Consider the following 21,369-nt stretch of genomic DNA (forward strand, 5'->3'; position numbering starts at 1 on the left):
TTTCCACTTGCCAATCATATAAAGGCAAGTCATTTCCCTGGACCATTTTCCTCAATGGTAAAAATTTTTAAAGTTAGACTTAATGGCTTCTATCGTCCCTTCTAACTCCAAACCTATGATCCTGTACATTTCATATATTGCATTTCACAGAGATCCAACAGAGTCAGAAAGACCCAAAGGATTGCATGTCCCTGGGCATTTTCAGTGGCCCTAGGTAGCTCTCTATAACCCCAAACTGAAGATGAGTAAGTTAATCCTTACTAATGGAAAAAGGTTTCCATACTGGAACTTTATCCACACTGAGGAAATCTCACATTCAGATTTTCTTCTGACCCCCAAAATGCATTTCATGGATAGTCACCCCTGGTAAGTAGTTGATAATTAAAATGTTAAGGTGACAGCCACAGAAATGGCTCCAAGTTTTTAGACGGAGTCAGTTACAGAAAATATCCCTATGAGAGATTTATTCATCCCAAATGTTATCAAGCAAACTTTAAATGGGCAAAATACAGATGTTTGGCAGGGTTCCCAGACTAGTTAATGCTGGTTGAACATCCAATTGGCCAATGGGGTGAATGATAGCATTTGCCTCCTCCAATCTTCTGTTCCCTTAATTTGCTTTGCACTGGACTGAGTCCAGAATAAAATTTTCTTTGGCAGAGTCTGGTAACTCAAATATTCAGGCTTTAATTCTATTCCATCAGATACTTGAAACCAAATATCCTTGCCCATGGCAATAGCTAGTAAGCTCCACTTGTGGCCAGACACATTGGTATGTAATGCTTATTATTTTTTAACTTTGGTGTATTATTTTTCCCCAACTACAAGTCAAGACAATTTTTAGCATTCATTTTTACAAGATTTTAAGTTCCAAATTTTTCTTTTTCCTTCCCTCCTTTCCCCTCTTCCTAAAATGGTAGTCAGTTTGATATAAGTTTATTATATATGTGCTATCATGTAAAATATTTCCATATTAGTTACAATTGTGAAAGAAGAAGCAGATCAGAAGGGAAAAAGCATGAAAAAGAATAAAGAATAAATTATGCTTTCATCTGCATTCAGAATTCATCAGTTCTTTTTCTGGATCTGAATAGCATTTTCCTTCAGAAGGCCCTTTGTACTTGGGTTGTATCATTGTATTGCTGAGAAGACTTAAGTTATTCCTAGTTGCTCATTACACAGTGTGATTGATACATGCACAATGTTTTTTGGGTTCTGCTCATTTCACTTTGCATCAGTTCATACAAATCTTTCTAGGTTTTTCTGAAATCTGCCTGTTCATCATTTCTTTTTGCACAACACTATTCCATGACTTCAGTCATTCCTCAATTGATGAGTATTCCCTCAACTTCCAATATTTTGCACCACAAAAAAGGGCTGCTATAAATATTTTTGCACATGTGGATCCTTTCCAATTTTTATGATTTCCATGAGATCCAGATCTAGTAGTAGTATTATTGGATCAATATATATGCACAGTTGTATAGCCCTTTGGGCATAGTTCCAAATTGCTCTCCGGAATGGTTGGATCAGTTTACAATTCTAACAATAGTACATTAGTGTCTCAACTTTCCCACATCTTCTCCAATATTTAGCATTTCCCCCTCTTTTTTATTAGCCAATCTGATCGGTGTGAAATGGTGCCTCAGACTTGTTTTAATTTGCATTTCTTTAGTCAAAAGTTATTTAGAGCCCTTCTTCATATGCCTGTAGATAGCTTTGATTTCATCTGAAAATTGCCTGTTCATATCCTTTGATCATTTATCAATTGGGGGATGACTTGTATTCTTATACATTTGACTCAATTCTCTATAAATTTGAGAAATAAAGCCTTTATCAGAGATGCTTATTATAAAGATTATTTCTCAGCTTTCTGCTTTACTTCTTTTTTTAAAATAGCTTTTTATTTACAAAATATATGCACGGGTAATTTTTCATCATTGACCCTTGCAAAACCTTCTGTTCCAACTTTTCCCCTCCTTCCCTGCACCACTCCCCTAGATGGCAGGTAGTCCCATACATGTTAAATATGTTAAAATATATATTAAATACAATATATGTATACATATTTATACAGTTGTCTTGCTGCACAAGAAAAATCAGATTTAGAAAGAATGTAAAAAATAACCTGAGAAGGAAAATAAAAATGCAAGCAAACAACAGATAGAGTGGGAATGCTATGTTGTGATCCACACTCATTTCCCACAGTTCTTTCATTGGGTGTAGCTGATTCTCTTCATTACTTAACAATTGGAACTGATGTGGATCCTCTCATTATTGAAGAGGGCCACTTCCATCAGATATGATTATCATATAGTATTGTTGTTGAAGTGTATAATGATCTCCTAGTTCTGCTCATTTCAGTTAGCATCAGTTCATATAAGTTTCTCCAGGCTTCTCTGAAATCATCCTGCTGGTCATTTCTTACCGAACAATAATATTCCATAACATTGATATACCACAGTTTATTCAGCCATTCTTCAATTGATGGGCATCCATTCAATTTCCAGTTACTACCCACTACAAAAAGGAGTGCCAGTAACTTTTTTTCTGCTTTATTTCTAATATTGGTTGCATTGGTTTTGTTTGAGCAAAAAAGTTTTGTTTGTTTGGAGTATATAGTGTAGATGTTGTTCTCTACCTAGTTTGTGGCCTATTGTTTTCCAGTTTTCCCTGCAGTTTTTGTTAAATCTCTGGAGTCTTTGGATTTATCAAACAGTAGGTTACTTTATCATTTGCTACTTTATCTTGTGTACCTAATTGATTCTACTGATTTACTATTTTGTTTTTTAATCAGATAGTTTTGATGATTACTGCTTTATAATATAGTTTGAGATCTGGTATTGATACCCCTGGGCGCATATACATTTAGTCTTGATATCAAATCAATATGGTACATGTTTAATAAGATGTAATTTCCTTCCTTATCTCTTTTAATTAAGTCTTTTTATCAATTTTGCTTTCCTCTCTCCCCCCAATTACATGTCAAGACAATTTTTAGTATTCATTGCTCAGGATTGCTATACCTGCCTTTTTTTTTTTTAAACTGCAGCTAATGCACAATAGATTCTGCTTCAGCCCCTTACCTATGCTCTGTGTTTCTCTCTCTGCTTCAAGTGTGTTTCTTGAAAACAACATATTATAGGATTCTGGGTTTCCTTTCTTCCATTTTATGGGAAAATTTTCCCCATTCACATCCACAATTATGATTACTGTGTATTTCCCTCCATCTTATTTTTATTCCTTTTTGTCCTCTTTCTCCTTTCATCCCTTCCCTCTTGGACACCATTTTGTTTCTGTCTACCACTTCCCCTAGTTTGTCCTCTCTTCTGTCAGTCTCCCCCTACCCTGCCTTTACTTTAATGTCCTCCCCTCCTACTTTCCTGTTGGGTAAAATAGGTTTCTATATTCACCTGATTGGGTATATTACACCCATTTTGAATTAATATTGATAAGAGTAAGGTTCAAGAGATGCCCATCATCCATCCTCTCTTCTTTCCCTCCACTATAATAGGGTTTTTTGCACTTCTTAATGTGAAATAATTTACCCCCACTTTATTTCTCCTTTCCCTCTGTACCCAGTGTATTTTCTCACCCCTTAATTTCTTATGTCATTATCTCAAATTCCCCTTATATCTGTATCCTCTGTCTATGTTTATTTCTTCTAGTTGGACTATTAGTGGTACAAATTTTTTTAAGAGTGTAAGGATGTGAACAGTTCAGATCCATTGAATCTCTTATGTTTTCTTTTCCTTTTTTCTATGTTTTAGTTTCTTTAGGGTCTTGATATTTGAGATCAATTTTTTTTTGTTCAATTCTGATCTCCTCCTCATGAAAGCTTGAAATCCTTCTATTTCATCAAATGACCATTTTTTCCCTTGAAGTATTATGCCTAATTTCACCAGGTTAGTGATTCTTGGCTGTAGTCCTACCTCCCTTGCCTTCCAGAATATCATATTCCATGAACTCTGATCCTTTAAAGTTGCAGCTGCTAAATCTTGTGTAATTCTGATTGTGGCTTTCCAATGTTTGAATTGTTTTTTCAAACATTTGCAGTAGTTTTCTCTTGACCAGGTAGTCTGAAATTTAGTTATAATGTTACTTAACAGTTTTTATTTGGTGATCTCTTTCCTGAGGTAATCAGTGGATTCTTTCAGTGCCTATTTCACTTTTGGGTTCCATGTAATTTTTATTTTTTTTTATTTTTATTTTATTTTTATAGCACACTAACAGACCTGTTCAAATAGCTCAAGAGTAAGTTGATGTTTTCTCTGGATGCCAAAAATAATTTGCCATTCACTCATCACAGAGACTCCTTGGGAAGAGAACAGAGTAGTCCAGAGGATTCCTTCCAGAAACCCACCAAGAGAATCAAGCTCTAATTCATGGTTGTTAGATACAATCCTCTATTCTGTTTTTCATGTAAGGAAATGTGTGTGTTTATTGATGCTTGTCCAGTTTATGATGTTTTAAAAAATTGAAAAATTAAAATAATACTTCTATTAAATAGCATAGAAATGTCCACACATTTATTAAACAACATATCCATCATTTCTCTATTTGCTGCAAGTTATTTTTCAATAAAAATAATAATTAGCACACACACGCACGTGTGTGTGTGTGTGTGTGTGTGTATGTGTGTGTGTGTTTCACATACGTTATCCCATTTGATCTTTGAATTAGCTTTGTAATTAGGGGTATTAACCCTTTTTTAGAGGTGAGCTGCTCAGCCTATCCCAGAACCTCAGGGGTAAGAGAGACTTTAGAAGCCATTTAGTACAATCTACACCAGAATGAGAATTCCTTTTATATATTCTCTGATAATATTGGGGATCTGCAAGAAGACTTCAGCCACAGGGAACTCACTACTACTTCATGAGATAATCCATTCTGTATTGAGATAGCTCTTATTGTTAGGAAGTTCTTCCTTACTTCAAGCTGACATCTGCCTCTCTACAAGTAACTCCTTCCTCTTCCCTGTCACCAGACCTCAATCCAGCCCCCTCCATCTCCTCTAGTTTATTTTGGCCTTAGACTTCTTTGGGTCAAGATCAGATCTTTTCCTTTCTAGGACCTCAAAGATGCCTTTCCTAATCTCTGATGAAAGTTTGGAGGTCCCAGTGATCTCAGATTTAGTGCTATTTCTGAAAACTTCTGTGAATCAAAGCTGCTCACCTTTGTTTCTTACAGCTTCTCCAGGGACCATGATATTTTGAAATATGATCATCTGTGGATGTGAACCATCAGCCCTTGTTGATATGTTGGTTAGTTTTGCTAACCTACTTTTTTTTCTCTTTCTTTTTTATTCTTTGTTACAAGGAGCTGTCTCTCTAAGTAGGAAAGTAAGGAGGGATATATTTGGAAATGAGTGATGGAAAAACCAAAGATAAGAATAAACATTTTACAAGGAAAAACAAATCTAGTGGCCAATCATGGACCTCTTCAACATGAAAAAAATAGCCTCATATAAAAATAAAATTTATTCTCATCAGACAAAGGTTGTGACTGATTTTTATTTTGTAGCACGTTAGTCAAAATGTGACTTAAGCTCTGAGATATGAAATTTCCAGAATGGGGGAAACACAAAGTATCAGTTTGATTGAAAAAACATTTATTAAGGACTGGTTGTGGTTAAAGCTGTCTAATTGCCAGGTAGTAATTAAGAGGCTATTTTGGTACTAAGCATTGGAGATTTAGTGACTTAAAAAAAATTCCCTGCCTTCAAGGAGTTTACATTGGGAGGGAGTAGGGGAGCAGGGTAGGTAATAACATGTACTTTAAGGAAATATAAAATACATTCCAAGTCAGTACAATGTAATTAAGGATAAAGTTCCGGGTAAACTATATCAGGTAAGCTTCTTCTAGGAAGCAACAAATAAGCTGAATTAGAAAGGAAACAAAGTTTGTTTGTCTTTTTTCCCTCGAGGCAATTGGGGTTAAGTGACTTGCCCAGGGTCACACAGCTAGGAAGTGTTAAGTGTATGAGACTAGATTTGAACTCAGGTCCTTCTGACTTCAGGGCTGGTGCTCTATCCACTGTGCCACCTAGCTTCCCCTGGAAACAAAGTGTTCTAAAGGATGGAGGTGGGAAGGCTATCAGATGTCAGGAATAGTCTAAAAAATGTGAGACAGGAGATGAATTTTCATACATATGAGGAAAAAACCAAAAAAATTAAGAATAGAAAATAGTGTGTTGAGACTATTGAGCATAAGCTTAGATGAGTAATATTACAAATTAGATAATATTTGTAAAGTTCTTAGCATGGTAATACATAGTCGGTACTTAATAAATGCTTGTTTCTTTCCTTACAATAATATTCATATATTAAGGTTGAATTCAATATCAATATTGAATATTCATTTAACCATTCACCAGAGTCAGAATGTCACTTAGTATCTCTTCCACTTTCTCTTGGAAATATGATAAAATCAGTAGATTAAATTGGGTTAGTAGATTAAACTTTGCTATTACCCGTGTACTGTTTGATAAGAGATTTATTAGGGGCTTGATTTTGGAGAAATCTCAGAGAAACCTTTTAAAATCTGTTTCCTCATCTGTAAAATACAATGAATAATAATTTGTATTTAGGTATATCATAGGAGCATTGTGAAGAAAGGGTTTTGTAAACCTAAAGGCATTAAAGGAATATATTATTATCATTATTAATATAAAAAAGAATATATAGTGTTGATCCACTTATATCCCAAAGGGACCTTAAAGAAGGGAAAATTATTTGACATTGTAAAGCAAACCTTAGCCTTAAACATTCTTCCTCCTACAAGGAGCCTGTCTTGCCTAAATAAAAATCATTTAAGATTCCTTGGAAATGTAACCACAGAAATAATTTTATGTAAGAAGCATCTGATTAATGGAATAGAGGCATGTACCATATATATATATATATGTATATATATATAACTTCACTAAAGTATTTCACCTTCATTATAGAAGCTGCTATTTTCAGAGCCCAATAAGAGAGGGATTCCTACAGACAGTCCTCTAGATGCTCCTGTAGGCAGGAGATTATGGCTTCATCAATCCCTGAATGCAATTGGATCTTCTCAATGAGATCCATGATTAATCAAAAGAGATCAGCCTAACAGAGCCATAACTAACCATTTTATAACTTAGGAATCAGAGCTATAATTAACCATTTTAGTATTCAGGGCAATTCAGTTGGGGTAAGAATGGTGAAAAACAACCCATTATGGACCAGGATAGTATAACATAAGAAGGACCTCATCTGGGATATGTCTATAAGACTTCCAACTACTAGCCTCCTGTTTCATGTAATTATTTTTGTTAACTAGATACTAAGGTCAGCTAGATGGTATGGTGCATGGACCACTGGGCGTGGAGTCAGAAATCCTGCCTAAAACACTAGATGTTTGACCCTTGGTGATTAATTCACTTATCCCCTTAGTTGGCCTTAGTTTCTGCATCTATAAAATGGGAGTGGTAGTAGTAGCAGCAATAGGAGTAATGATAGTAGCGGTTGTGGTGGTAGTGATGGTAATTGTAATAGTAGTTGTTGTTATGGTTGTAATAGTTGTAGTAATAGCAGTAATAGTAATATCTACTTGCCAGGGTTCTTATGAGATGACAAAGAGAAGTGGTTTTATAAATTTTAAAACATTATATAGAGAGTAGCTTTTTTTTTTCTAAGAAGTGCATTAGAACCTTCTAAACTTTGGCACTGCAGGCAAAACTCTAATTATCCTAATTACAGCTTTAGAAAAAAGTTAAATAGATCAATAACATGAATAATTTTTAATACTATATTGTGTATTATAATTGATTTAATATCAGATAATAATACTATCATTATTTATAATATTAACAATGAAGTAAAATCTACATTATTCCTATAGACTAGTCATATATGTGTTATCATAAGATCATGGACTTAGAACTAGAAGAGACCTCGGATATCATCTGGTTTCTTATTTCATAGTTGGGGAAACTGAGGCTCAGGGGAACTCCCCTGAGTGATTTGCCTGAAATCACCTAAGTAGTAAATGACAAAATGGGGATTTGAACCCAACACATTGCTGTTCTTTGAAAAGTTTATCAAATGATGGTCAAAGGATACGAACAGACAATTTTCAGATGAAGAAATTAAAACTATTTCTAGTCATATGGAAAAAAGCTGTAAATCAGTATTGATCAGAGAAATGCAATTTTAAGACAATTCTGAGATACCACTACACAGCTCTCAGACTGGCTAAGATGACAGGAAAAGATAATGATGAATGTTGGAGGGGATGCGGCAAAACGGAGACAGTGATATATTGTTGATGGAGTTGTGAACTGATGCAACCATTCTAGAGAACAATTTGTCCCTAATGGGCTATCAGATTGTATATACCCTTTGATCCAGCAGTGTCTCTATTGGGCTTGTGTCTCAAAGAGCTTATAGAAAAGGGAAAAGGGCTCACATGTGCAAAAATGTTTGTAGCAGCCACTTTTGTAGTGGCAAGGAACTAGAGACTGAGTGGATACCCATCATTGGGGAATGGCCGAATAAATTGTGGTATATGAATGTTATGGAATATTATTGTTCTGTAAGAAACAATCAGCAGGATGATTTCAGAAAAGCCTGGAAAGACTTACATGAGCTGATGCTGAGTGAAGTGATTAGAATCAGGAAGATATTGTACACAGCAACAAGAAGACTATATGATGATCAATTCTGAATGACGTGGCTCTCTTCAACAGTGAGGTGATTCAGGTCAGTTCCAGTGGTCTTATGATGGAGAGAGCCATCCACACTCAGAGAGAGGACTGTGGGAACTGAGTGTGAATTACAACAATATTTTTACTCTTTTTGTTGTTGTTTGCTTGCATTTTGTTTTCTTTCTCATTTTTTCCCTTCTTGATCCAATTTTTCTTGTGCAGCATGATAATTGTGGAAATATGTATAGAAGAATTGCACATGCTTGACATGTATTGGATTACTTACCATCTAGGGGAGGGTGTAGGAGGAAAGGAGAGAAAAAAATTTGGAGGACAAGGTTTTACAAGAGTAAATGTTGAAAATTATCTATGCATATGCTTTGAAAATAAAAAGTTTTATTAAAAGAGAAAGAAAAATTTATCAATTGATTTTGAGCTGAGAAATTAGATCTTAATTTTTTATTTTCAAATTTTCAGTTAATCAGATTTTGCTGTTCCTACTTGTTCTGACTATCTGTGTGATTCTGTACAAGAAAACTTACAAGGTGTCTACACTCAAGAATGAAACAGGTAAGCTGAAAACCAATGTCCATCATTGTTATTGACCCACATGATCCATGTGACTCATGGAAGTGACACCGGAATAGGAGGCAGAGGACATGAAGGTTCTCTCCCAGCTCAAAATCTTTGTCCCCAGGGGTCTGTCTAGCTATGTTCAGAAGTAGACAATAGTATGATCAATTGCCAGTTATCTCACTAAATCAATCAATAAGCATTTATTAAATGCCTACTATGTGTCAAACACTGTGTTAAGAAAATAAATACAGAAAGAAAGAAAAAAGAGGAAAGAAAGAAAAATAGTGTTTTATTCTCAAGGAAATTACAATTTAATTAGGAAAGGGAACCTGAAAAACTTGAGGAGAGGAAGGTGGTAGTGATGGAGAGATGGAAGGAGAGTAGATGGAGGAAGGAAAGGAGAAGGTATTCCATACAGGGACAGTCAGAAAAATCATCACATAGTGCAGCCAGGGAAGAAATGAGGAGGTGTCAGAAGGGAGTTCTCTCTCCTTATATGGAGATTTGGAATTCTTGGCTCTATTTTCCAATCAGAGAGCTAGAAGGTAGCGATCTCAAGGTTAATGAGATCTCATAAGCTGGCGAAATTATCTCAATTATTATTTACCCCTGGTTTGATTATGTCTGTGGCTGGTTCTGGACAATGAGTTCAGATTATGCTTACCAAGAATGACCTTAGTTGACATGGTCAAGAGCCATCCCCTAAACTAAGCTATAGGGAAATCGGAGAGGAGAGGTGTCCCCCTGCTCCCAAGATAGCCCTGAAAACACTAGAAATGGGTTCATGTCTAATCACTACAACAAAAGAAAGTGCTCTCAGGCTCTATATAAGCACTAGGGCTAACAAGAGATTTGAGTATAGAACAAGCTTTATTCAACCTGAAAAAAAATATAAAAGAACATTTACTAAGTCTGAGTAACTCAAAGCAACTCGATCTCTACTGAGTTCAATCTCCCACAAGACCTATAAGATCACCTAGACATAGTACCAACCTGATGCTGAGATCTCATCCAGGTTAACTTTTTATTTTTTATTTTATTTTATTTTTTTGCTGAGGCAATTGGGGTTTGTGTACCCAGGGTCACACAGCTAGGAAGTATTAAGTGTCTGAGGCTGAGAAGGACTCGGGTCCTTCTGACTTCAGGGGCAGCACTTTATCCACTGACCATCTAGCTGTCCTAGATTAACCTTTTAAACAACCTTAAAAATCTCTCTCATTAAAACGAACTGGCACAAGCATCCTTTCTGCTTACTTTATGTGACCCTGGGCCTTGGACTATCATATGGATAACCCTGGGCCCTCATCCTACTGTAGTATTGCTATAGCAAATTAAAAGTTAACTGTATTTCCCCAACAGACAACAGGAACATTTCATTAAAACATTTGCAGACCAAATAAAAGATGAGCTTAATAATAACAATAAAATATTTCTTGGGCTCACATGAAAGCTTAAAGAACTTTAAAAACATTCTAGACCTAGTTAAGTATCTGCTGTTTGTGCTAATGGAGTTGCAATTTTAAAACAAAATCATTTTAAGACCATTTTTCTTTGAGTGCTATTTGACTGGTCCTAAGAGAGGCAAAATAAAGTAATGTATCAGAATAGCATAAGAAGTGGGACTCTGTCTGTGATTTTATTAGTGCTGAGAACTCTCAGATGAAGAATCTCCCTCTGACAAAGTAGGTCAGCACCTCCGCTGCAATTTGAAGGCTTATATAGAATTGTGATTCAGGAAAAGTCCCTTACAAGGACTGGAAAACCTTTCAGAGTGCAAGAATAAGAGTCAATCTCCAAACACCAATTAGACATTTCTGCTTGGATAATTTCCACGTATATGGCTCCCGTGGCTCAATGTCCCTCAAACTCAGAACAGAATTAATTATAAAATCCCCAAACCAACTCCGTCCTAAACCAGGATGTCTCCGTCTAAAGCTGCACTGTTTTCTGAGGTCTCTCAGGTGCTGAAGGTTAGAATCATCTTGAATTTATCCCTCTCCCTTGTCATCTTGGAAGAAATGTGACAAAATGGACAGAATATTGAACAGAATCAGGAACTACTGGGTTCCAATAATACTGCTAGCATTAGCTGTGTAACAAGTCACTTAGCCTGTCAGAGTCTCCATTTCTTCATCTGTAAAATGAGTGAGTTGGATGAGATGACCTTGAAGATCCTTTTTAGCTTTTTACCCCACTCTAGTTTAAGCTCTTTTGTTTAGTCATCTTCAGTCATATCCAACTTTTTCTTTAACTCCATTTAGGGCTTATTGGCAGTGATCCTGGAATGGTTTGCCATTTCCTTTTCCAGCTCATTTTACAGTTGAGGAAACTGAGACAAACAGGGTGAAGTGACTTGTGCAGGGTCACACAGCTAGAACGTGTCTAAAGCTGGATTTGAACTCAGGCCTCAGGCTCAATCCATTGTGTCACCTGGCAGCTTATATATGTTCAGAGGTTTGGGTGATCACTTGGAAAAGGTGAAAGAGGGAATTTTCAGTCAGCTGTGAGTGAGTAGGTAGCTGCACCAGTCCTGACCAATTCCATAATCCATGGTCCTGGTGAAATGTGCCATAGAAACTTATTTGTTGTAAACATAAACAAAAGATCTAGAATATGGGTTCAGATCCAAGATCAAATTTGCCATAAAAACCTATTTGTTGTAAATATAAACAACAGATCTAGAATGTTGATTCAGATCCAAGATCAAATTTGCCATAAAAACCTATTTGTTACAAACATAAACAAAAGATCTAGAATGTGGGTTCAGATCCAAGATCAAATTTCCCATAAAAACCTATTTGTTGTAAATATAAACAAAAGATCTAGAATTATGGTTCAGATCATGATCAGATTTTCTATAAAGCTTTATTCAATGTTTGCAGAAAGAAGCAAACAAAACACAAAAGTCTATGATGAGGAAGAAAAGCTCTTTAAAACTGTGTGTTGACAGTTCCTTCCTTGTCCCAGCAATTGTCTCCTTTGGGGAAAAAATCTGTTCAGTCTTTGTGATTAGTGCTGCTGCCCCCATCTGGAAGTTCTGGATACTTGATTTTGTACTAAAAGCGATTTCCATGCCAGCAGATGATGCTGAGGATTCTGAAGAAATGGAAGAAGAGATCCCCGTGGTGGTGTGTGCAGCAGCGGGCAGGATGGGGGCCGCCATGGCAGCCATCAACAGCATCTACAGCAACACAGATGCTAATGTCCTGTTCTACGTGGTCGGTCTGAGGAATACGCTCTCCCACATCCGGTAACCAGCACTTGTTTCTGAGGGGCCAGCTTGTCTCTTTGCATTCATTAATGATAATCCTTTCAGAATCATTGCCCATCCTTTGGGGATTTGACTGTGTAATCATAACATAGCTGACAAGTGCCCTGGAATATAACTAGAAGCAAGGGCAGTATGGTGGTACCTGGGCACCGTATTGAAACAAGAGAAAATAGGATCAATATAAATATAAAATAAAATTTAAAAAATGAAGGGACTCAATGAGCTCTATTTCAGCCGTAGATCTTGGATCCCATGATCAATAGCTGCTTGTAATGCCTCTGTATATATGCTATCATTAATTAACTGCCATTTATAAATCACTTAAATAGAAAGCTCCCTTCCCCCCTAATTTTAAACATTTGGAATGGAAGGAGATAAAGACAGGGGCTGGACTTGTGCTTTCACTGGCATAGGAAACTCACTAGATGACAAAACTCTCTTTGCCAAAGCATATCAGCCTCTTCTCTGCAAATTGTAGTCTTAGACCAGGGGTTCTTAACCAGGGGGTTAGTGGATAGATCCCATGGATTCTGTGAACTTGGAGAGGAAAAATAAATTACAACTTTCTTTTCAGCAATTCCTAAATGAAATGTAGCATCTTCTTCAAGTTATTTTAGAACATCGTGTGTGTGTGTGTGTGTGTGTGTGTGTGTGTGTGTGTTTGTGTGTGTGTGTGAAAAAGGGCTTCACTAAAAAGTCTCTAACACAAAAAAGAATAAGGCCCCTGTTGGAGCTGCTTAGCTGGGGATGAAGAATAACATAACTTGCTCAGGATCACACAGCCACTATCTCTGGGAAGTGAAACTTGAACTCATGATTTTTAGGCCTTCAAAACAAGCTCTCTACACATGATGCCATGCTGAATCTTTAGTAGAAAATCTTTTCTTTTTCCCTTCTTCCTTTCTCCCTCCCTCCCTCCCTTCCTTCCTTCCTTCCTTCCTTCCTTCCTTCCTTCCTTCCTTCCTTCCTTCCTTCCTTCCTCCCTCCCTCCCTCCCTCCCTCCTCCTTTCTCTCTCCCTCCTTCCTCCCTCCTTCCTTCTTTCCTTCCTGGCAATCAGGGCTAAATGATCTGCCCAAGGTCACACACCTAGAAACTATCTAAGGCCAGATTTAAATTCAGGTCCTCCTGACTCCAGGGCCGGAGTTCTATGAGGAAATCTTTCCAAAATATACTGAAAATTTTAAAAATGCATTCTCTTCATTATCAGAGTCACCCTAGTCCAGGCATTCATCCCTTCTCTCTTGAACTATTATACTAATCACAATTGGTTTCCCTACTACCATTTTCTCCTCTATCCAATCTGTCTAGTATTCAGTTACTAAAATAACAATGCTACTTAACTTTTCTCACCTCTTCAGGAAATGGATTGAACAGTCCAAACTAAGAGAAATCAAGTTTAAAATTGTGGAATTCAACCCCATGGTTCTCAAAGGAAAAATCCGACCAGACACAGCACGCCCCGAGTTGCTCCAGCCTGTGAGTTCTGGGGGAAGCCACTTATGAGACTGATGCATGGAATGGGAAGGCATTAAGGGAAATTAATGAGGCTCCTCTTGATGGTGGAGGGTTCGGATGGGCACAGAGCAGGGACTACAGGAGCGGAATGTCATATAGATGCAGGTTGTTAATTAGTTTTGACAATTTTTCTTATATATAAGGAAAGGCTCAATGAGGAAAAGTGTAAAAACCAAAAGGCATAAATAAAATCTCAATGTTTTAATTTTTTAAGGGGGGAAAAAATCACCTATGGGCCTACTATGTGGGACTAAACCTTTGGGATGTGAGAGACTTTTCTGGACCACCACATGTATGTCAGCTGAATTACAATCCCAGGACTAGTAAGAAAGTGCTTTTTAAAATCTTAATGTATCTAAAAAGAAAAAAAGAAAAGAAAAGGAAGAGGAAACAGCTCTCATTAATTTATTTGGTTTAGATGTATGATTTCATTGGAAACATCCAGTGAGAAAAATCTCTTCACCAAAGCAAGCTAGCTTTTCTTATTTATTTATTTTTCTTTTCTTTTCTTTTTTCTTTCTTTTCTTTATTATTTAATTGGGCTTTAGTCATGTCCAACTTTTCATGACCTCATTTGGGTTTTCCTCCAGAACTACTCGAGTGGTTGCTGTTTCCTTATCCAACTCATTTTACAGATGAGGAAACTAAGGCAAACAGGATGAAGGAAGACATGTTTAGGGTCATATAGCTAGTAAGTGTCTGAGATCAAATCTGAACTCATGAACATGAGTCTTCCCATTTCCAGGCTCAATGCCTTATCCACTATGGCGCCACCCAGCTGCCATTTCTTAAATTTATCATTTTAGAGTATCCTAGAGTAGAGTTGTGACTTGCCCAGGGTAACACAGACATTTGGTGTCAGGGGAGAGACTTGAACCCAGATTTTTCTAACTTTTCTAACTAACTTCTAAATATGATACTCTATTTTTTGCTTCTATTTTGATCCATCAGGAATTTTTTGGAAATCAAGTTCTGCCTTGGACTTGGTTCTTTCTCTAAAAAGGACCAACCTGTTTTGCTTAACTTCACATGTGGTTTCTTAATTGTGACTGGGGATAAGGGAGAGAATCCAGAACTCAAAAACTTAAAAAACAAATGTAAACAAATTGTTTTGAATGGAACTAGGAAAATTATTAAATAAATAATCAAAAAGGACCAAATAGCTCTAGAATTTTAGGTCTAATAATATGTAAACCCTAATTGCCTCAGAAAAAAATTAGAAAAAGAAATTTTCCCTCCCACCTTGCTCACTCTCTTACCTGGACCAAAGAACTAAGAGTCTGCATCTGGTAAAAGAAGCCTTGTCCTTCTCTTTTTTTATTATTTTTATTATTTTTTAATTTTTTTAATTTTTTATTTTTTATTTAATAGCCTTTTATTTACAGGATATATGCATGGGTAACTTTACAGCATTAACAATTGCCAAACCTCTTGTTCCAATTTTTCACCTCTTACCCCCCCACCCCCTCCCCTAGATGGCAGGATGACCAGTAGATGTTAAATATATTAAAATATAAATTAGATACACAATAAGTATACATGACCAAAATGTTATTTTGCTGTACAAAAAGAATCAGACTCTGAAATAGAAGCCTTGTCCTTCTCTTAAGACCTAGCTGATAGTTCAATAAGTGCCTGGGATCTTTAGAAGGGATCTTGGGATGGCTTAGTCTAATCCCTTCTTTTTACAGATGGAGAAACTGAGGCCAAGAGAGAAGAAATTATTTTCCTGAGGTCATGCAGATAGCATCATAAGATTATATATAATATGATGGAGCTAGAAAAAGATCTCAGAAGCCATTGAGTCCAACCATTTCATTTTTCCGGATGAGGAAACTAAGACTAATTCCAAGGTCATTTAGCTAGAAATCGGCAGAGCAAGATTTGAACCCAGGTTCTCTGACTCTGAATCCAGCTTCTATTCCACTGCACCATATTTGTAGAGTGGTTTGTAAATATTAAGGTACCAAATAACCACCAATTCTCATTCTTTGTATTGTTGCTGTTTTTGCTGTTACTTCTTTCTCAATCTCATCTTGATTTTGATGGCACTCAGATAGGACTCACTTATCCTTATTGTTAGTAGTATCTTTTTCTAAGTTGTACTTCAACTGAAAAAGTTTTATACTTGGAAAGAAACAAGCATTTATGAAGCCCTACTATGTGTTAAGTGCTTGGCAGTTATTAGCTCATTTGATCCTCACAATGACCTTGGAAGGGAAGTGCTATAATTATCCCCATTTTACTGATAAGGAAACTGAGGCAAACAAGAAAAGTGACTTGTACAGGGTCACATAGCTAGTGCATGTCTGAGGTTGATTTTTTTTTTTTTTTTTTTGGCTGAGGCAATTGGGGTTAAGTGACTTGCCCAGGATCACACAGCTAGGAAGTGTTTGAGGTTGAATTTGAACTCAGGTTTTCCTGATTCCAGGTCCAGTATTCTATGACCTGTACCCCTTACCTCCCCTTAAAGGGGCTTGGACTAGTAAGGAACTGACAAAACCCTGTCAATTCTGTACCGTGGAACAATGTTCATGCTCATACTCCTCCTAATACTTAGCATTTTCATAGCGCTTTAAAGTTCGCAAAACAATTTACATACATTATCCCATTTAATCCTAACAATAACCCTGTAAAGTATTAGTGTTACCCTCATTTTACAGGGAAGGAAACTCAGGGTCTCTTAAATGACTTCCCCAGGATCATACAGCTAATAATTGTGGGAGAGAGGATTCAAATTTGAGTCTTCCTGACTACTAGCCACTGAAGAAGCACACTAGATTTAGACTCAGAGAGTTTGGGTTATACCCCCCAGCTCTGCCCCTTGCTAACTGTGTGACCATAGGCAAATCTCAAAGTTTTAGGGTCTAAACTTCCTCATCTGTAAAAGGAAGGGATTGGACAGGATAAACTAAGTATTTTTTTTTTTAGCTCTAAATCTATGATTTCCATGACTTTGAACCAGATACTTCACCTTTTTATCTGTATAATAAGAAATTGAACTGAAGCGTTCCTAAGGTTCCTTCCAATCAGGAGCGTGCTTTTAAACGTTTAACAATTGGCTTTCTGCAGTTTGGCAGTGCCATATTTAGGAGCCTAGCCCTAGATCGTGAGTTACAGTTCCTATTGTTGTTAGTCAAGTACCCTACGGTTGCTATCACCAAGAGTTTTTGGTGGGAGAATTGGCCCTTTATCTGTAGAGTATGAGAATCCCAGGACCTGTCCTTAGTCTTTTAAAAGACAATAATGTTAGCTTAAGGTAGATGTTATAGCATCATAAAATGAAGATTAGATTGCTAGAACCAGATTTTCAGTAGTGGAAAAAATTTAATTTTTATTGATTTAAATTTTTTAAAATAATGATGCTTAAGGTAGATGTTAGAGCATCATAAAAACAATGGTAAGATTAGGAACAAAAGATCTAGTTTGAAATATCTGAAAGATTAGTTTATAGGACAATCATGAAGACTAGATTGTTAGAACCATATTTTCAATAGTTGAAAAAATTCAATTTTTATTGATTTAACAATTTTTTAATATGTGTGTTAAGTGAGTAAAGAGGACTTAATACTTTCCATGTTGAGCAAAAAGGAAAAAAAAATCTAATGAATTTCAAACAGCAATTCTGGATAGTACATGCACTTCAAATATGATGCAGTGTGGATAACACTTGTAATTTGAAATAGATAAAGTTGTTGTTTTTGTTACAATTCTTTCTGCTTCAGAGTTGCAGGAATCTGTAAAATTGAAAGTCAGTGAAGAGGGACTTTTTTTTATTAGAGGTTATTATTTTTTGCTTAAGTGATTTACATGATGTGTATATTTATTCAATAAACAATTCATATGGTGAAAAAAAACTGGCTTTCCAGGGAGGATTTGGGGAGAATATGTATGATATATTGTGTAGTTAATATAGTATTATTAACATTTTCTATATAACTTTCTTAAGTCTAGACAATCAACAAAAAAACATGATTTATAGCATTCACCAATTTCCAGGGTGTAAATAGTCACATTAAAAATTTAATATTTGACTCCTAAGAGCTAATATGAGCTGCCTCTAACATACCTCTGTTTTGAACTCCATCTATGATTCTCTGACTATCTTTTAGATCAGGGGTCCTCAAACTTTTTAAATAGAGGGCCAGTTCACTGTCCCTCAGACTGTTGGAGGGCCGGACTAGAGTAAAAACAAAAACTTTGTTTGTGGGCCTTTAAATAAACTTCACAGCCCTGGGTGAGGGGGATAAACGTCCTCAGCTGCTGCATCTGGCCCGAGGGCTGTAGTTTGAGGACCCCTGTATTTAGATAAACTCAGTTCTACTCTACTGACAAGCCCAAGACACTAAGAGGCTCTAAGACTATTAGTTGTAGGGCTTTGCTGTTCTGCACTGGTATAGAGAGTTTCTCAAGTGGGAAAGAGAGATTTAGATCACAATGAGATTTTCTGAGTCCTCCTTGAACCACCAAGTACAAATAAAAAACATTCCAGGAGAAGACCTCCTCGAGAATATTTGTTTTTCTCCTTCTTTTATTTTTCTCTCTCTCTCCTTCTTTTAACAGCTGAACTTTGTGCGGTTTTATCTCCCTCTACTTATCCACAAACATGAGAAAGTCATCTACTTGGATGATGATGTCATCGTTCAAGGTACGCTGCCTGCCAAAAACCCTTGGAATGGAGCCGCCAATGAGCAAAGTGACTTCCTGGATGCACAAAGGGCTCAGTTGTTCGGGTCCCTTGTGGTGAAATTCTGACTTTGGATGGAATTTGGAAATGGGCTGAAAGTGAGGACTGTTCTCCATCCTCCTAGTCATGTAACAGCAAGGTTTTATTTATGAGAGACAGGAATGAGGGAGCAAAAGTCCGGAGGCATTGTGGGCATTGAGCCCCCAGTTGCATTTTATCTAGATCATAGGGGAGGAAAAACACTTGATAGGAAGGCAAGAGATCTTGGTTGTAGTCCTAGTTCTCGTATTTCCTAGCTATGTGACCAGGAGGCAGGTCTTTTCTCAGAGCCAAAATCTCCCCATCAATAAAGTGCTAAATTCTGGAGATATAAACATAAGCAAAAAAGACTGCTCTGGGGGAAGAAAAGATGCTCTGTCCCTGAAGGAGCTGCACACTAGTGGGGAAAGGGTCACACACAATAAGAAATGAAAAGCAGAAACGGGCAGAGAAGCTTAAGTTCTAATGGAGGAATGTAGATAAATATATAAATATATAGATATAGCTATATAAACATAAATATAGGTATATATATATATATGGATATAGATATATAGACATAAAGCTACATAGGTATATAGAGATATATAAACACATAGATGTATAGATATAGATAGATATGGATATAGATACATGGACTTGTAGAGATAGATATAGATATATGGACATATAGAAACATAGATATAGATAGACATAGAGACATATAAATATATGTAGATATCTAGATATAGGTCTAGATATATAGATACCAATATGTAGACATATATAAACATATAGATATACAGACATATAAGTATAGATAGATATAGACACATCTATATTTATAGACAGATATAGATATCTAGCTTTAGGTATAGATACAGATACATAGATAGATATAGATAAAAAGATATAAATATAGGATACAGATATATACATATATACAAATATAAATCAGAACATTCAAAATAGAGAGAAGATGAAAAGTAACTTTAGAGGAGATGAGCAGCTAGGTGGAACCATAGTGCACAGAGATTCATAGTCCTGAGTTCAAATCCAACTTTGGACACTTACTAGCTGTGTGACCCTGGACAAGTCACTTTACCTTGTTTGCCTCAGTTTCCTCATCTGTAAAATGAGCTGGAGAAGGAAATGACCAACCACTCCAGTATTTCTCAAGAAAACCCTAAATGGGTCATGAAGAGGAGGGCATGAGTGAACAATAATAACAATTTTAGATGGGATGACACTAATAACTTGGGCGGGGTGGGGCGGAGAGAAGAAAAGGCAAAGAAGAGGTGATTCTTGAGCTGAGTCTTAACGGAAGCCAGAGATTTTAAGAGTAAGATATCAGGAGGGAGAGTCTTTGGAATAGCCAGGGCAAAGGCATAGAGAGAGAGAGATGGAGTACTGTGTGGGGAAGAGCAAGTACATAAATGAGAGTGAATTATCCAGGAAGATAGGAAGGGGTCAGGCTGTAAAGAGCTTTAAATGAGGTTTTTAAACTCCCTAATGATGGGATTCTATCATCTCTGTATCTTTAACAATAACATCATATCCTCTACCTCTCAGGATTATTGTGAGGATCAAGTGAGATAATATCTGCTGAACACATAATAGATGCTTAATAAAATAAAAAAAAATCTCAAAGTAGATTAAACACACAGTGCCTGACACCCAGTAGGTGCTTATAAATGCTTGTTTCCTTTCTTTTCCCATAATCCCTAACACAAACTTTCTCATAGAAAAGGGGCTCATTTTCTGCTGAATGGCAATTTTAATGAAAATGTCTATTAGTTTTGAATTTTTTCCCCCTGACCTTCAGAAAAAAATGATAAGTTTTCCTTGCCTCTTTTCAAGCTAGGGACCCTACATATTTTAGCTGCAGGTGTATTGTACTTTTTTTTTTTCCTGAGGCAATTGGGGTTAAGTAACTTGTCCAGGGTCATACAGCTAGAAAGTGTTAAGTATCTGAGATCAAATTTGAACTCAGATCCTCCTGACTTCAGGGCTGGTGCTCTACCCACTGTGCCACTGAGCTGCTCCAGGTTTGCTATACTTTAAATAAAACCAGTTTGAATATGAACATTTAGGTTTATATTTAGGATTTGTTGAGGAGGGACTTTGTTTTATCAAATGATTCCTTTAAGTACTGAGCCTTCTATCCATTTCAGATGATTTATTATTATTATTACTATGACGATTAATAATAATAATTTAAAAATTTGTCTACAGGGCTTCCCTCTGAAGAGAGAGATAGACATACAAACTATCTGGCAAAGAATGTCAAAGAGATCCTTATCTCTTAGTCAGTCAATGATCAACCAGCATTTATTAAGCTCCTACTGTTTACTTATGCTAGGGGCTGGGCATACAAAAGCAAAAAATGAAACAAGTTTGACTTTCAAGAAGCTTACATTCTGTTGGGGAGGGCAACCTATGTGTGTTTAAGTGACTTCAAATCAAATGCTGGAGTAGGGGATGAGGGTAAATAATAGCTGAGGAAGTGAACAGGGGGCCATTTCAAGAACAAGTACATGGCAGCTTTTAAGCAAGAAGGCACTGAGGAGTGGGGGGAGAAGGGAGGTAGAAAGAAAGCTCCGAAAATGGGCTCCCATTCTATC

At 36.5% G+C, this 21,369-nt stretch overlaps 1 protein-coding gene across 2 annotated transcripts in view; it reads left to right on the forward strand.

Annotated features, from left to right (window-relative positions):
* Nucleotides 1-21,369, forward strand: part of GLT8D2 (glycosyltransferase 8 domain containing 2) — a 43,448-nt gene that overhangs the window by 13,891 nt on the left and 8,188 nt on the right. The window contains exons 3-6 of one of the 2 annotated variants that reach the window (XM_023504427.2): nt 9,155-9,247; nt 12,332-12,503; nt 13,884-14,001; nt 18,604-18,688. In XM_023504427.2, coding sequence (XP_023360195.1) covers nt 9,155-9,247; nt 12,332-12,503; nt 13,884-14,001; nt 18,604-18,688 — 468 coding nt within the window. The remainder of the gene's footprint in view (nt 1-9,154; nt 9,248-12,331; nt 12,504-13,883; nt 14,002-18,603; nt 18,689-21,369) is intronic. The other variant, XM_012550608.3, reaches the window with a different exon arrangement.

Source organism: Sarcophilus harrisii, chromosome 5, assembly GCF_902635505.1.
Source record: "Sarcophilus harrisii chromosome 5, mSarHar1.11, whole genome shotgun sequence".
Taxonomy (NCBI): Eukaryota; Metazoa; Chordata; class Mammalia; order Dasyuromorphia; family Dasyuridae; genus Sarcophilus; species Sarcophilus harrisii.